Here is a 17,226-nt window from a genome sequence, read left to right as displayed (position 1 = left end):
CTTTACATGGGCTAAGTATTTAACTTAGCTCCGGAGCACCGGAGCCACTCACCGGACCGGACCAGTGAGTAGCTCCGGTGGCTCCAGTGTTACCTAACGGAGCAACTCACCCGTTAGGTGACACCGGAGCTCTATTAGTTTTTTGTTTTTTTACCTTATCTGTTAATGGTTGATACCATGCCGGTAAAAACCTAAGGCATATACATGTGCATTATTACTATATTTAATATATGTACATATATGTACGCATACACATACATATATATACACATACAAACCCAGTGAGTTGTTTTTTGTTTTTCTTGGGGGGAGCATGACATCCACTGCTAACCCAGGAAGCAAGAGCACACGGAGGCAGCAATCGACCCAAATCTTGAGATCTGATCACAATCTAAGCTAAACTACCGCGACTAACTATCTATCAGACCTTCCAAGCACCTGAAGCTGTTAAACCAGGGGTTCTTAACCTTTCTGACCTTGGGGCCCAATTTTTTCAGTACAGAGTGGCCCGAGGCCCGTTAAATATTAACACTGTATAGCAGCAAAGGTCCAGAACATCATAATAAATATATATATATATATATATATATATATATATATATATATATATATATATATATATATATATATATATATATATATATATATATTCAAGTAGCCTCATAGTTGTATCAACATCTGCATCTGACTGTTATATTAAAAAAGTACATATTTGCCCATTAACATGTGTAACTTCAATTACACATTTTTTTCTCTTAAAAATAAAATAAATAAATAAGATTTTATTTTATTTTTCAAATGCTATCTTATTTTATTTCTTTACCAGCAGTTTGAATTTCCCCTTTTCTTTGTTAATTGTCTCAACACATTTTTATAATAAATTAATATAAACACATCTTAACAATTTAACAGTTTTGCAGTTTTTCTTTCTTCCCCTTAATCTTATGCCCCCACTTTCTGTCGTTCAGTGAGAGAACTGAGCTCTAATTTCTCCTGCCAGGACTTTAAATCTGGGCTGGATGGTGTCAGGTTCTCATGCACATGAGAAGGTGCTCATTGATGAACCTGGAACGATATTTAGTTTTAATTATGTTCATTGTGGAGAAAGCTGCTTCACAGCTGTATGTGGACCCAAACATGTTTAAGATGGTCAGCTTATTTTCTGTGACTTCAGTTCAGACTTGAGTGAAAATGTTTGATGAAAAACTTTGTGTTTTGTTTCAGTGGCGTTTTACTTTCGCACTTTGAACGCCACGGTCTCTGAACGTATGAGACACTGGTTTTGTCCCAGTGGGTAAACTGAACCAGGATGAATCTGTCCATTCTGGGTTGAACTTCCCTTTCCACCTGTTAGGCTTCTCATCTCTGTAAGAGTCAAGCTAATTACTTACTAAGTAACTTACTAAGTTTTATTTACATTAATAAGTTGTCAGGACTGCGCGTGTCGGATTTCATCCGAGCCTGATCATCTGAGACGGGCAGAACCCGCAGCTCTCTGGCCGCTGCAGCAGAGTCACTTTCCGATGCTTTTGCGAGCCCGAACAACAGTCCAGTCCAGCAGACACATCTACATGTACAATCCTTCAGCAGTAACGATGGAGCCCACCGCCCGAGCGGCACCGACCTCCCCGGCCGCGCGGACGAGTCAGGATAAATGATCACGCCGCGCTCGCTCGCTCTGGGCGCAGACCCAAGTAATCGATCCCCGATCCTGGCGGATCTAAACCTACTCTGTGCAAAATGAAGGATTTTCTCTATAAATACACACCATTTCTCTTACTATTACACCTAGAGCTAGCTGAGGGTCTTCTTCTCCTCATTTGGTCGGGAGTTGCTATGCAGTCCCGCGGCCCCCGCGGCCCACATGTACAAAACAGATTTCTTTTCGCGGCCCACTAGATGGCGCTCGCGGCCCAAGTGTGGGCCATAGGGCCGCGGGCCCTATGGTTAAGAATCACTGTGTTAAACGACACCCTGAGAAGACATGCACGGTCCTTCCTTGAGCCAGCAATAGTGCATACATGTTATTTATATACAACTTATTAGGGCCTGAGCACTGAAAGTGCGAGGACCCTATTGTATCTGTGATGTTTATTATTAGGGCCCGAGCACTGAAAGTGCGAGGACCCTATTGTATCTGTGATGTTTATTATTAGGGCCCGAGCACTGAAAGTGCGAGGACCCTATTGTATCTGTGATGTTTATTATTAGGGCCCGAGCACTGAAAGTGCGAGGACCCTATTGTATCTGTGATGCTTATTATTATTATTAGGGCCCGAGCACTGAAAGTGCGAGGACCCTATTGTATCTGTGATGCTTATTATTATTATTAGGGCCCGAGCACTGAAAGTGCGAGGACCCTATTGTATCTGTGATGTTTATTAGGGCCCGAGCACTGAAAGTGCGAGGACCCTATTGTATCTGTGATGTTTATTATTAGGGCCCGAACACTGAAAGTGCGAGGACCCTATTGTATCTGTGATGTTTATTAGGGCCTGAGCACTGAAAGTGTGAGGACCCTATTGTATCTGTGATGTTTATTAGGGCCCGAGCACTGAAAGTGCGAGGACCCTATTGTATCTGTGATGTTTATTATTAGGGCCCGAGCACTTGCAGTGCGAAGGCCCTATTGTAATTGCAGGAATTCTTCTTCTTCTTCTTCTTCTTCTTATTGTTCTGACAAAAGGAAGGCCTTTTTGCCCCCCTAAACGTGCCCAAAAAGTCACCAAATTTTGCATGCAAGCCAGGTCTGGCGAAAAATTTGATATTTAATGGTTTGCATTAATGGGCGTGGCCTAACGGCTCAACAGCGCCCCCTAGAAAACTTTGTGCCTCAAGCCCCACAATGCGGTTTGTCGTACATGCACGAAAATCTGTACACACCTGTATCAGTACACAACTTAAAGAAAAGTCTCTGGGCGTCATGTCGAGAAACCGAACAGGAAGTCGGCCATTTTGAATTAATCGCGTCATTTTGGCGAAATTGATGCCTTCCTTCGGCAGTTAATACGGCCCGAACCGTAACGTGCACCCAGGTGTGTTATACATAAAAATGTGCGTCTCCATCCTCCGACACCACGCATTACTTTTCTCTTTCAAAAGCATTACCGTGGCGACGCTAGACGCCAAAAAGTGCGCCCACCCTTCATCTGATTGGTTCAGATAGAAAAAACTTTGCGCCTCAAGCCCCACAATACGGTTTGACGTACATGAACGAAAATCGGTACACACCTGTATCATGTCGCAACTAAAAGAAAAGTCTATTGGCGCCATGACCGAAACCGAACAGGAAGTCGGCCATTTTGAACATTCTGAATTAATTGCGTAATTTTGGAGCAATATATGCCATTCCTTCGAGAATTAATACGGCCCGAACCGTATCGTGAACCCAGATGTGTTATACATCAAAATGTGCGTCTCTATCCTGCGACTACACGCATTACTTTTCTCTTTCAAAAGTGTTACCGTGGCGACGCTAGACGCCAAAAGGCGCGGCCCCCCTTCATCTGATTGGTCCATATTTGATAGTTCCCCAAAAGTCACCATATTTTGCATGCAAGGCAGGCCTGGCGATAAATTTGATGTTTCATGGTTTGGATTAATGGGCGTGGCAAAATGGCTCAACAGCGCCCCCTGGAAAACTTTGTGCCTCAAGCCCCACAATACGGTTTAATGTACATGCACGAAAATCGCTACACACCTGTATCATGGCACAACTTAAAGAAAAGTCTCTTGGAGCCATGGCCGAAACCGAACAGGAAGTCGGCCATTTTGAAATCTGATTGGTCCATATTTGATAGTTCTCCAAAAGTCACCAAATTTTGCATGCAAGCCAGGCTTGGCGATAAATTTGATATTTCATGGTTTGCATTAATGGGCGTGGCCTAACGGCTCAACAGCGCCCCCTAGAATACTTTTCTCTGCCATAACTTTTGAATGGTTTGACATAGGAAGTTGTGGGTGGTGTCATGGGATTCTGTAATGAGTCCTTAAGCTTCGTTGGCCTTAATTAGCCCCGCCCCTTCTTCTGATTGGTTGTCCCTTTTTTCTGCTATAACTTTTGAATGTTTTGACATAGGAAGTCGTGGGTGGTGTCATTTCTGATATGCTTATGGGGGCGGTGGCCGTGAGTGCGAGGGCCCGTTCATCGCTGCTTGCAGCTTTAATTATTATTATTATTATCCTCGCCGTAAATAAATTGCCTTTTTGGAGGCCTTAAAATGCTCAAAAACTCACCAAATTTTGCACACGCTTCCAGAGTCGCGTAAAATTACGTATTTTATGGGCGACAGGCATGGGTCCACAAGAATGGGCTCTATAGCGCCACCTATTTTATGTTTTTTGACAAGCCCCACAATATGGTTTGACTTACAGCAATGACCTTTATGTGTGTATTATATTAGACAAAGATTTACAAAAAAGTCTTTTGGACCCATGGTCTAAGTTACACAGGAAGTCCGGCATTTTGAACAGAAAATGTCATTTTTCATGAATTCTGATCATTTCTAGGCCTCGTACTTTAACGAACTCCTCCTAGAGATTTTATCGGATTGGGTCACAACTTGGTTTGTACAATCTAGACACATGGCCGACGCTAAATTGCGAAGCTTTTAAGTTTCTGCCAGAGGGCGTGACCCTAGTGATCCGGCGAAGTTTGAGGTCATTTTTAAGCTTCGCCATCAAACATCAATTGGCTGTAATTCAGCAATACATGATTTGATGTGGTCGAAAACGTATGTGCATGATTGTAGGCTGAGCCTGAACCCATCTATGGTGGAATATTCAGGATCGGTTGTAGCGCCACCTGTTGGCACCAGGAATTGTCATGTCTTCTAGTTTGCATCTGTGCTCCAAACGAGATCAGTTTCTTGATCTCAAAGTTGGTGAGATAATAGGTAAGGCATTGACGATGAGTGACAGAGAAAACTGTAAGTTTGTGTCAAAGGGCGTTGCTGTTGGAGGTTGTCAAATTTCGGTGTCTCGCCATGAACATAAAAGTTGTTGTAACTTAAACATAATTGGTCAGAATGAACCCAAATTCAATACATTTAATCGGGCTTGCATTCTGAACAAGTGGATGTGACAATCTTGGATGAACTCCATAGCGCCACCTTTTGGTCAGGTATACATTTTTCATCAAATTATGTGCTTTAGTTGCTGTTTGGTTTATCCAATCTTAATGCAATTGACACATTTGATTGGCAGTAGGTTCCTTGTTGACTGTGTCGCGTATCGTGGTTATTTCTTGAAAGGAATTGGCATTTTTATGTCACTCTGTATTTCTGGAAAAATATTAATTAAAAATCAAAGATTTTGTGTAAGGAAAATCAAATGACAGTTTCAGATAGCTTACAACAGGACTAAAAAATCATACACTGGAACATATTATGTTCGGAGAACTTTGTCACTCTAAAAATTAAAAACATTAACTAATAACGTAAAAAGCTATGTCTTTGTCAATAAATGTCATAGACATATGGGACTTCATAAGTATATTGTTTACTGTATTTTGAAAATGTCCTGTGATTTTGATAAACCTAATCATTAGACGTGATTTTAAATGAATATTTATGTGTGATCAGACTGTGTCTCAGTCAGATCCAGCAGGACTGCTGCAGCTGAGAAGACTGCTGCAACAGCACTGGGAGGGGAGGGGAGGGGTTGAGCTCCCGCGGGGGGAAGGTGGGGGGATGAGTGCAGTTTTGAATGCGCGCGCAACTCCCCGGGGGAGGGGGGGTGGGGCGCGGCCGCCATCTTGGACCGGGCGCCGATCGATGCGGCCGCCATCTTGGACAGGGCATTCTTTGCGTCTTAGTGCATCATTTCCAGTGTTGGGGAAGTTACTTTTAAAAAGTAACTAGTTATAGTTATAGTTAGTGCTGAGAAAATGTAATTAGTTACTTTACTAGTTGCTCAATTATAAAAGTAACTAAGTTACTTTACTTTACTTTACTTTATATACAAATATTTTTTTTTATGTAGTGGAACAATAAAACACAAGAGATATGTTTAGAAATCTTGACAGGAATATTTATTGTAGCCTCAACTTGGCCTTCAAAACAAAGTGTAACAGTGTAACAGTGTAGTTAGATCATAGTGACTCAGTCATGAATGATGACTCTACCCACTCAGCAGAGGGCTAAATAACTGATCTCTTCTCACATTCAACAAACCAGTCAAATACACAAACATTTGATTACCTCACATCCGGCCATTAGCGTAAACAAAATAATGGTGGATAAAAGAAAAAGGTGCTTTCAGCTTCATAAGTAAATACGGGTACTTAGAAAGGCTGCACTGTTTGTGCAATGCACAACAATAACCAAAACATAAATTAAAGTCATTAAGGCTGTCTATACAGAATAATTCTTTATCTCTGTCTCAGTCCATTCTTTACATCACCATCACAATATTGGGAGAGGAGAGAAACTATTTTCAGCCATCTCAAAAATATACGAACATCTGTCCATCATTATAAACAAAATGATAGTGGATAAAATTAAGAAACTGTACTTTCAGCTTCATAACAGACCCTGAGATTATTTTCAGTAAGGCTGCAATGTCTGTGCAATGCATACAGTAACAATGGGTATTCAAACAAAACATAAATGAGCTAACACTATAAACGAAGACCATCACTGTCTTTAGTCCAGCAGAGGTAGTGTCTAAATAAAATACATCAGTATTTATGCCCAGAAAATATCTATCTATACATTCATTTCTTAATTCCTAGCTCTCAAACCAATGGTTGTACCTTAAGAGGAGAAGTCTCTCAAACTTTTGATCTGAGAGCCGGTTCCTCTTTGGAGACAAAATCAGGCCCCCCAGGCTAAATAGCCTTTCTACTGGGGCACTGGATGGAGTGGCTGCATTATATTTAAGAGACAGTTTCTTTATCAAAGGATATTGATTAAGACTGTCCATCTCTGTTGCAACTGATTTGAAGTAATCAGCTACTTCAGATTCAGCAGGACCGTAAGTATCCTCATCCTCTGGAAAGCTAAAGAAGTCTTCCTCTGTGCTTTGCTGTGGTGTTGGGTTGGTGGTACCTGATTGCTGCTCCCGTGCAAGGGCCAGTTTGCGGCATTCTGCAATCAGACTTGCCTTCGCCGCGTCTTTCCTCTCCTGCTGACCATGTAAACTACGTAGCTTGAACTTTGGTAGTGTCACAGCAGCCAGGACGGCATCTTCACTAGCCAAAGCCCCAGCAAATCTTGTTCTGATTGACTGAAATGATATAACGAGAAGAGTGCAAAATAAATTAAAATACATTCTTAAGTTTTACTAACATACTCGTGTACTGAGTGAGCAAATTAAAAAAAGAGAAAAATAATTGCATTAAACATTTTATTTCAGGGCCACAACATATGTAGGCCTAATGGGGTTTATTCCTTTAGAGGGGTATCAATGGGCCCTTATAAGTCTGTAACTCTGACAGTTAAGGGGAAGCCTTAAAGTTGGAACATTTGAGAAGCACTATATGCTGTACAACATGTACACTTTACAGCTAAAATGCTGTCAACACTGTTGACATTTATTATGCAATACAATTGGCTATTTGATTTAATTTAAACACAAATCACAGTTCTTACCTGCACAATTGCATCTGGTAGGCCAACAAGGATTTGCAGATCTTTCTTCAGTTCCAGAGTCTTGTGCATCAATGATTGCAGTGTGGGTAGGAGTGTTCCATAAAAACAATTCTTTTCTCCCTGAAGGACGTCCAGTGCCATAGTAAGTGGCTTCATGACAGTGCAGTACTCTCTGATAACCAGATATTCCCTTTCACTGATAGCTTTCATCTGTAGTTTGGAGAGCAGGGTGTTCAACTCTACAATTGGTATCTCAGAAACCCGAGCCAGGGCATCATAAAAGGAATTCCACCTAGTTGTGCAAGGTACTAGCAGCTTCTTTCCAAGATTGTCCTCCACAAGCTCTGAGGCTACTGTTGATCGGCTGGCTTTATTCCACAACCCTGTACACTTTGTGGTAGCATTCCTGTACACTGCTTTGGTTTCAGGTGTTGACAGCAACCACTTCTCTACATCAGTGCACATTATGAGGTTCATTGTGTGTGATGCACATCTCAGATGTGGGGGTAAAACAATCTCCTCCATGTCACCATCAGCATCAGCACCATTCAGTACATCTCCAATGTCTGTGAAAATCACCTCATCAGCCTGTGAGTCATTATCATCATCGTCTTCCTCCTCATCACGTGGTGGTTGGTACATTTTAAAGGCTTTAACAAAATTTGAGCCATTATCCGTGACTGTGGCTGTGATTTTTTGGGCTATGCCATGAGCAGAGTGGATATTATCCAGCTCCAAAGCAATCGCGTCATATGTATGACGGCCTTTGAAACGTTTGCAGGCTAACCCTGCTTTCTGATGTGTCATGGTGACTGGATCTATCCAGTGAGCTGTTACCCCCAGGAAACTTTTATTATGGGCAGTCCATAAGTCAGCTGTTGTGGAAAGATGTTCTAGGTCATTAAAATTGTGTTTGAGCTGCTGCTCCATTTTAATGTATTCATTGTCCAGGTATTTGCAAAATGTCTTTCTGCTCTGTAGAGCTACTCCTGTTTTAACAGGTATTTTGGAGACTATTTTTTTGAAGCCAACAGACTCAACAGTGGATATTGGAAGCATATCTTCAACCACATAGCCAGCAACAAATTTGTTCAGTTGGCTCTGGCTCATTGGGACATGCTGCGGAGATTTAAATTCCAGCTTCTGCTGTTTAGATGGTGTGGGGCCATCCTCTGTGGGGTCTTTTGCTACCAGTTTTGTACAGCCATGTTTTGTTGAAAGATGCTTTAACAGATTGCCATTGCTGGACTTCGCTGTGGACAAATGTTTATGTCCTCCTGCGCACAGCTTACATTTCACCACAATGTTTTTACCGCCCTTTATCTCAACGAATTCAAAGTAATGTTTATACTTCCATCCTGCAAAGCACCCGATGTCATTGTCACTGCTGTCTTCCATTTTACCTAGGCTTGGTGTCTGTTCGCCGCTCGCCGTCATCATGCACCGTTATTAGTTTGACTCAGGTTTGACTTCGTTTAGTGTTGTTTATGTGTGGCGGGCGGTGTGTGCGCTTGGGTGCATGCTGTGTGTGCAGCCGCTTCCTGAAAGGCAAAGGCCCGCCCAACTCTGTTTCTGATTGGCTTACCCACGGAGTTACCCAGTGTGTTAACCAATCATCATCACTTTCTCTGTAAGATTCATGTTAGTCTGAGAGCTCACTTCCACGCTCTTTTGCTGCTGCTTGTTTTGGCAGGACTAGGAGGAGGAATCGGATTATAAAGAAACTACCGAAAATAACGGAACTAACGCAACTAACGGACCAATTTAATTCATAATAACGATAACGCCACTACCAAATGGGAAAAGTAATGCGTTACGTTAGAATTTAGAGAGAAAACTAATTTCGTTACTAAAGTAACGGAAAAATACTCGTTAGGTCCCAACACTGATCATTTCTACTGAGCAAGGTTTCTCCCGGACTACAATCATTCATAACTCTCAGACTCTTTACCCGATTTCCACACAGTTTGGTTTGTACAAATGGCAGACGTGTAGTTATGATACAGGATGCTGTCACACGTTAAAAATACGTAAATGTATTCTGAAGGACTTTGTATTATGCTGTTTTACAAAGACATAGGCTATGGTTTTTGTAAAATTGTATAAAGGAAGAATTATGATTGTTCATTTGAATGTATTGTAAGAGGAGAGGGGTGTGTTGTTGTATTTATTCATTTATTTGGGAGTGAGAGTGACCTTATGCAAATATCTTAGATTAATTCCAATATCTGTTCAAGAAACCACTTGCTCAGAAGTTGTTGTCTGTTGTTTTGAAACATGGTTGAAATCCCACTTGCATTGGTTGTCGCTGTCTTGTCTCACTCACTGTTTTTTTTTTGTTTGAGTCATTTTTCTTTCTTTTCTATTATTATCATAGCCTGTAATTCCTGTATATAATCGAATTGAATCAATGTATTTTACAATTAGCTGTGATGTACAATAATTGTCATTAAAACCGATAATATTCCTATTTGTTTTAATTGAAATGAGAGAAAAACATTTAATTTTATTAAAATAGAAAAATAATATTTATAGCTTATAGGCTATAAAAATAATGTTCATTAAAGCAGTATATAAATACCATGTTATAGCTATCTGTTTCTGGTTATTTTCATATAAAAGTACGTTTTTCAATGTTTATAATTATTCACAAGTATGCAGTGTTATAACTACATCTCTGACGTTCACCCTGCCAACACAGGAAAGATGAAATCCCATGAAAATCTGCAGGGTCTGCTCGCCCCCACCCTTACAGAGTGTTTTAGTGTCATGTGGTTTCTGTGAGGCCGTTTGGATTTGTGCATTTTCTTTACGTCACCAAAATGCACACCACCCCTCGGTCTCCTCCGCTGCTGAAACCACGCCCACCACCAGCTCAGTCCGCTCCAGCTGCAGCCAGTGTTTAGCAGCCGTGGCTGCTGAACAGTGAGGGAGAGTTAAGATGAGGTTTTGCATGGACATTTACCCTTATAAAAGGATCAGATCCCACATCACAGACCCGGTAACTGCACACGGTCAGCGGTAAGTTCAGGTTTTTTTAATGTAATTTATATTTGTATTATCTTTGCATGGGCACGGCCTGGCGCCGCGTACGGACCGGACCGTCGAGGAATCCGGGCTCGGAGGTCCAAACCCGGAGGTCCGAACCCGGGGGTCCGAACCCGGAGGTCCGAACCCGGGGGTCCGAACCCGGGGGTCCGAACCCGGAGGTCCGAACCACTCCCCCAGCCTCGCGCTCAGAAGCCACGCCGATTTTTTCCAGTGGCCAGCCGCGGTACTGCAACAAAAAATCCCATGGGGCCCAGAAAGCTTTTTTCCCATAGACCGCAATAGTAAAAGAGAAGCCTCTAAAACTGTTCACCGGACACCTCCAGCTGTAATCACCGGCAATTACTAATCTTTGTATTCTATATTTTTAAGTCATGGACTTTATATCCGTCAAAAATGTTTTATAACGGCCAGAAAAGTCAAAGAAAAGTCTCTTTCTGGGCGTGACGTCACGGCTTTGTCCGTGCACTCGCAAAGCGCGGTCGTGTGTGTCTCGGGAACGAGCATGGCTGAATCTAAGCCGTTCGGCGGAATAATCACTCAGAAAAGTGGAAAACACGGCTCAAAGGTGTGTTTTTGTGGTCTCTTAATTTTTTTTTCCATGACAAAAGACATTGGGTTTATAATAAAACCTCAGTAAACGAGGGGGAGCTGCTCTGATCAGTGTTGAGCAGCAGCTGAGCAGGAGACCCTCTGTCATTCATTGAGCTGGAGCTGCGCGCTATGGCACAGAGCTCAGGTGGGACGCTCAGGTCACACTCGGTCTAAACGCCCTGACCAGGGGGATCACAGACGGAAATGTTTAATAGCAAGAATAATAATGGTTTGTCATTCTTGTACTTAAACATTTCCGTTGTAGCCAACGGTGTATGGTTTGTGAAAATAAGATATCAGGCAGGAATAACACTTAATGTGAGCCCAGAAGCTGTAAAAGAATCAGAGAAAATGCAAAGTTAATTACGCCTAACATTCGGACTGCACGATCATTAATAGACTTACCCAGATTTAGCCAAAGGTATATAGATAAATAGCATATGACAGCTTGTGTTATTGTGGGGAATCCCATGTGTTTTTTTGTTTGTTTGTTTTTATAAAGATGACTCGTTTTATCCTTACTCAAAAAAATAAAACTCCACAAATTAACCACATTTAAACATAATATTTGACATATTTAAACATAATACTTGACAAAACTTGTAATACAAAAAATATTTGTCTTAATGTAAGTAATAAACTTGGGAAGTTTCATGGTGATACCTGCTATTTACATTTTTACCCTATTTTAGCCTATTAACCTGGGGTGTCTCATCTTAAATAAAAATGACTCGTTTTATCTTTAATTAAAAAAAACACACAAATGAACCATGTATAGTCTATAACCATGACTTTGAGAACAGCATCGGTTGATTTGCCCTATAAATCCCTAATTTCATTGTGTACATCTATCATTACCGGTCTGAAGGACTCATGAGCGCGCAGCGCTTGTCCAGAGCGCGCAGCGCTCGTTCACATTGCCCCGGGGCATGATGGGAGGCCCCAGAGCATCATGGGAGGTGACTCAACTGCGCATGCTCTATGGGCCCGTGTACCAGGAAGTAAACCAGGAAGTCAGAAATTTTTTCGGCGGATGCGCTGGGTGAGCAACTCCCATTGAAATGAATGGGCGGCCATTTTCGATCCTGTATCCAGTTATATAATACATCCATGGTCCGAACCCGGGGGTCCGAACCCGGGGGCTCCGGGGGGCCGGTGTTGTGCCGGATTCAGCCCCCCTGCCGTGAAAAGCCCCCCCTCGTCATACTTTCCCACAATCACAGTCACAGATAACAAAAATCGGGTAAATGGTTAATGATGTCATTAATTAATAGCCTGCTTACTGTGTTGTCTTCCATAATATTTGTAAATATATACTTAGGAGTTTATATTCAATGATAAGTAGACCAAGAAAAAAAACAACACACTGACACTTCAATATATTTATATATACACACTCACATGAACACATACTTAGGAGTTTATATTATATATATTTACAAATGTTATGGTTGGTTTGCGCGCGCAGCTCCCGCGGGGGGAGGGGCTGATGTTCAGCGCGGCCGCCATCTTGGTCGAGGCGCCGCATTGACTGCCTGAGAACGTCGGGCGTGGCCGCCATCTTGGATCGGTATCGCTTTGACTCTAAAGCGTTCACTTCTATTGTGGAAGGAGGTGTCTGCATAAGTAAAATAACTATAACTTGCTTAATTTTCAACCGATTTTCACGCGGTTTGCTTTGTTACAAACGGCAGACATGTAGCTATGATACAGGATGTACGTTAAATATGCAAGTGTAGCAGATGAGAGAATTTGGTAATAAAATAAATCATTCAATTTTTTCCTTTTCAGAGTATTATAAAATATGTTTTTTTGTTATTTCTGCTAAATTGCTCGGGTTTTGACTGTGTAGAAGATACATTTAAGGTGTAAGTGTTTGTGGTAATTGTGCGTCAGTAGTAATACCTCAGGGCTCCAGTAGGGGGAATAGCGCTCCTCTTCCTCACTAAATACAATCTAGTGAAGGCAAGAGCTGTGTCTGTCGTCTGTACATCTTCCCTCACTATTTTTCCCCTTTTTAAGGTAAATACTGTGCACAAAACACTATAAACCTAGCGAAACGTTCTTGATTATTTTATTCTGTCATTGTTGTTTATTTTAAGTTAAGCAAGTGAATTGAGTTATTTTATATTGTTTAAGTTACTGGTTAACTCCGTCATCGTGGGAGGCTAAGCTAAATGCTACTTCACCGCATGGCGTCTGACTGTTGTACCATTTTATTTAATTTGAGAGATTGTCTATATGGTGTTTAAATGTTTAAAAGACATTAGTTCATTACTTAATAAGTTAGCTTATGTGTTAATTTAGGATAAGTTAAAGATAAATTTATTTCATTTGGGTTGTAATCCATGTTTTATATTGTTTGAGGGTGCAATTTGCATGAATAAGAAATGGATACAAATTAATTTGATTGTTGAGGCTTTAGTCCTGAAATTGAGTGTGTTCAGGGAATACCTGTGATTTTTGTTTGAATACTTTTGACTAAATACAATCTAGTGAAGGCAAGAGCTGTGTCTGTCGTCTGTACATCTTCCCTCACTATTTTTCCCCTTTTTAAGGGCACAACATTTGGAGGCACCGCTGGGATGTTTGGCCTGAGGACCATCCCTGACCTGTAAGAGAAATCCTCTCGTCGATCATCCCCCCAAACAACCCAGGCATCAGAAAGGAGCTCAGCAGAGGCAGTGGATTGGATCGTCTTATAAACGCTGGTGTCTTGTATCCTGAAGTGAGCAAAGTGACCACTAGGGAGCAGAGAAAGCCAATAAAAATAGATAAATCCTCCTTTTACTGCTTATGCCAACTCCCCTGATAAAAAAAATGGAATCCGAATTTGAGAAGCTGCAGCTGGAAATTAAAGGGACACTGTATACACTGACTTTAGGGCAGCTGCTTGAAGTATGTGATGCACTTCAAATCTCAGGACCAAGAAAAGAGCATGTACAGTTAGGTCCATAAATATTTGGACACTGACACAATTTTCAGTATTCCAGCTCTGTACAACACCACAATGGATTTGAAATGAAACAATCAAGATGTGCTTCAAGTGCAGACTTTCAGCTTTAATTTGAAGGTATTTACATCCAAATCAGGTGAACGGTGTAGGAATTACATCACATTTTATATGTACCTTCCACTTTTTAAGGGACCAAAAGTAATTGGACAACTAACATAATCATAAATCAAATTGTCAATTTTTAATATTTTGTTGCAAATCCTTTGCAGTCGATGACAGCCTGAAGTCTGGAACCCATAGACATCACCAGACGCTGGGTTTCGTCCCTGGTGATGCTCTGCCAGGCCTCTGCTGCAGTTGTCTTCACTTCCTGCTTGTTCTTTGGGCATTTTCCCTTCAGTTTTGCCTTCAGCAAGTGAAATGCATGCTCAATCGGATTCAGGTCAGGTGATTGACTTGGCCATTGCAGAACATTTCACTTCTTTGCCTCTTTGGTTGCTTTCGCAGTATGCTTCGGGTCATTGTCCATCTGCATTGTGAAGCGCCGACCAATGAATTTTGAAGCATTTGGCTGAATATGAGCAGATAATATTGCCCGAAACACTTCAGAATTCATTCTGCTGCTTTTGTCAGCTGCCACATCATCAATAAATATAAGAGAAGACTTCACCAGAGGAAATACAGAGGAAATACAGATGGGTTACACAAGGTGTAAACCATTGGTGAGCCTCAAAAACAGGAAGGCCAGATTAAAGTTATCTAAGAAACGTCTAAAAGAGCCAATGCAGTTCTGGAACAACATCTTATGGACAGATGAGACAAAGATCAACTTGTACCACAATGATGGAAAGAGAAGAGTATGGACAAGGGAAGGAACTGTTCACTTTAATCTGGCTTTCCTGTTTTTGAGGCTCACCAACGGTTTACCTTGTGTAACCCATCTGTATTTCCTCTGTATTTCCTCTGGTGAAGTCTTCTCTTATATTTATTGATGATGTGGCAGCTGACAAAAGCAGCAGAATGAATTCTGAAGTGTTTCGGGCAATATTATCTGCTCATATTCAGCCAAATGCTTCAAAATTCATTGGTCGGCGCTTCACAATGCAGATGGACAATGACCCGAAGCATACTGCGAAAGCAACCAAAGAGGCAAAGAAGTGAAATGTTCTGCAATGGCCAAGTCAATCACCTGACCTGAATCCGATTGAGCATGCATTTCACTTGCTGAAGGCAAAACTGAAGGGAAAATGCCCAAAGAACAAGCAGGAAGTGAAGACAACTGCAGCAGAGGCCTGGCAGAGCATCACCAGGGACGAAACCCAGCGTCTGGTGATGTCTATGGGTTCCAGACTTCAGGCTGTCATCGACTGCAAAGGATTTGCAACAAAATATTAAAAATTGACAATTTGATTTATGATTATGTTAGTTGTCCAATTACTTTTGGTCCCTTAAAAAGTGGAAGGTACATATAAAATGTGATGTAATTCCTACACCGTTCACCTGATTTGGATGTAAATACCTTCAAATTAAAGCTGAAAGTCTGCACTTGAAGCACATCTTGATTGTTTCATTTCAAATCCATTGTGGTGTTGTACAGAGCTGGAATACTGAAAATTGTGTCAGTGTCCAAATATTTATGGACCTAACTGTAACTGATAAAACGCGTAGCCAGTTAGTCTCACACGTCATAAAGTACCTTGAACGAGAGGAATTGGATGACCTAGAGGATGAAGGTATGTCAGACCTCCTTAATGTCCAGGACATTTTAGACAAAATACAAACGGCCAAAGACCTGAGCATATGTGAAAACCCAGATCGAGCTGAGGAACAAGAAAGCCTCCAGAAGGAGGTAGAGGCACTAAGACTGTCATTGCAGGAAAAGGAGAATAAAATGCATAACCTAATGAAAAATAGCATGAACCCCCCTTTGAGTTTTAGCGCCCAAGTAAAGAACAAGACTCCCACACCACCAAATGGCTCTATGTGGCGCAAAGATTTTAAGATATCAGGACTAATAGGGGAGCCCGGACAAAAAGATAGACTCACTTTTTCTAGCTTGGCTAGGCAAATTGAAAATGGACTCGTTAAAGACTACCCAGAGTCCGAGATAACTTTTCATGCATACTGTCCTAACTGGTCTGCAGAACGACAATATTAAAAGTGATTTACAGCCTTACCTCCTGCAAACAAATACATCAGATGAGCTGCTGCTGGAGAAAGTGAACATCGCCTGCACCAATGAAAAGGAAAGACAAGACAAAAAGAAACATTCAGCCCCATCACGAATAACTAATGTAAATACTGTCCAGTCCAGTGATCCCCCAGTGGAAAAGAAAATCACCATCCAGCAAAGCACAGCCAGTCTACCTCCTGATCTCCTCTCAGAAATTAAAGAAATACGTTCTGACATGGTGCTGCTGAAAGACCTGAGGGCTGAGGTTTCCCAAATTAGAGAAACCATTCAAAAGTCAACACCTGCAACCCCACAGCATCCTCGACTGAGCAGAGAGCCAGAAAAAATGTCTGCCCCTCCCTCAGTGTTTGCACCCCCACAGCCGCCACCCTTTAAAGCTGAACAGAATTGTATGCAGTTTTATCATCAGCAACCACCAGCAATGGTACAGGAGTACCGACCGGCGTTTGGACCTGGACCGGTGAGGGAAACAGCACAGTTTCAACAAAGATTTGCACCACAGCGATACTATCAAGCACCACGCCCCCGCCCTAGGTGTTTTGCTTGTACTCAGGCAGGGGAGGAATACTGTCAGCACTGTTTCAGGTGTGGAAGTAGTGAGCATTTTCGAGCAGGCTGTAAAGCACAGAGACTGACAAAACCAGCTAGAGAGAGCCCTTTAAACTAAGAGGGGTTGCTCCCATGGGACGTGGAGCAACCGGCAACATAGATAGGTCCCGCTATTGTGCTAGTTGTAAAGAAGAGAAAGAAAGTAAGGAACTAAAATGTTGTTCTGTTTGTAAGACAACACTGTACTGCTCAAAAGAATGCCAAGAGACTCACTGGCCTGCACATAAAATACA

The 17,226-nt window shown here is 41.7% G+C and overlaps 2 protein-coding genes across 2 annotated transcripts in view; both read right to left on the bottom strand.

Moving 5' to 3' along the window:
- Window positions 1-17,226, bottom strand: part of LOC133424525 (potassium voltage-gated channel subfamily C member 2-like) — a 181,703-nt gene that overhangs the window by 92,995 nt on the left and 71,482 nt on the right.
- On the bottom strand, window positions 6,657-8,140 carry LOC133424526 (uncharacterized). Its single transcript, XM_061715194.1, has 2 exons — window positions 7,593-8,140; window positions 6,657-7,227 (listed from the first exon to the last, which is right to left on the bottom strand). The coding sequence occupies exons 1-2, from the start codon at window positions 8,115-8,117 to the stop codon at window positions 6,730-6,732; spliced, it is 1,023 nt and encodes a 340-aa protein (XP_061571178.1). The 5' UTR covers window positions 8,118-8,140; the 3' UTR covers window positions 6,657-6,729.

This window comes from Cololabis saira, chromosome 23 (assembly GCF_033807715.1).
Source record: "Cololabis saira isolate AMF1-May2022 chromosome 23, fColSai1.1, whole genome shotgun sequence".
NCBI lineage: Eukaryota > Metazoa > Chordata > Actinopteri > Beloniformes > Belonidae > Cololabis > Cololabis saira.
The sequence above is the reverse complement of the archived record's forward strand: the minus strand, read 5'-3'. Positions and strand labels throughout refer to the sequence as shown.

Bases quoted from the DNA above. Each gene is read 5' to 3' on its own strand.
- LOC133424526 (XM_061715194.1), bottom strand. From the start codon at position 8,117: ATGGAGGAGATTGTTTTACCCCCACATCTGAGATGTGCATCACACACA. The intron at 7,228-7,592 runs GTAAGAACTGTG...ATATCATTTCAG, and splicing joins TACCAGATGCAATTGTGCAG to TCAATCAGAACAAGATTTGC.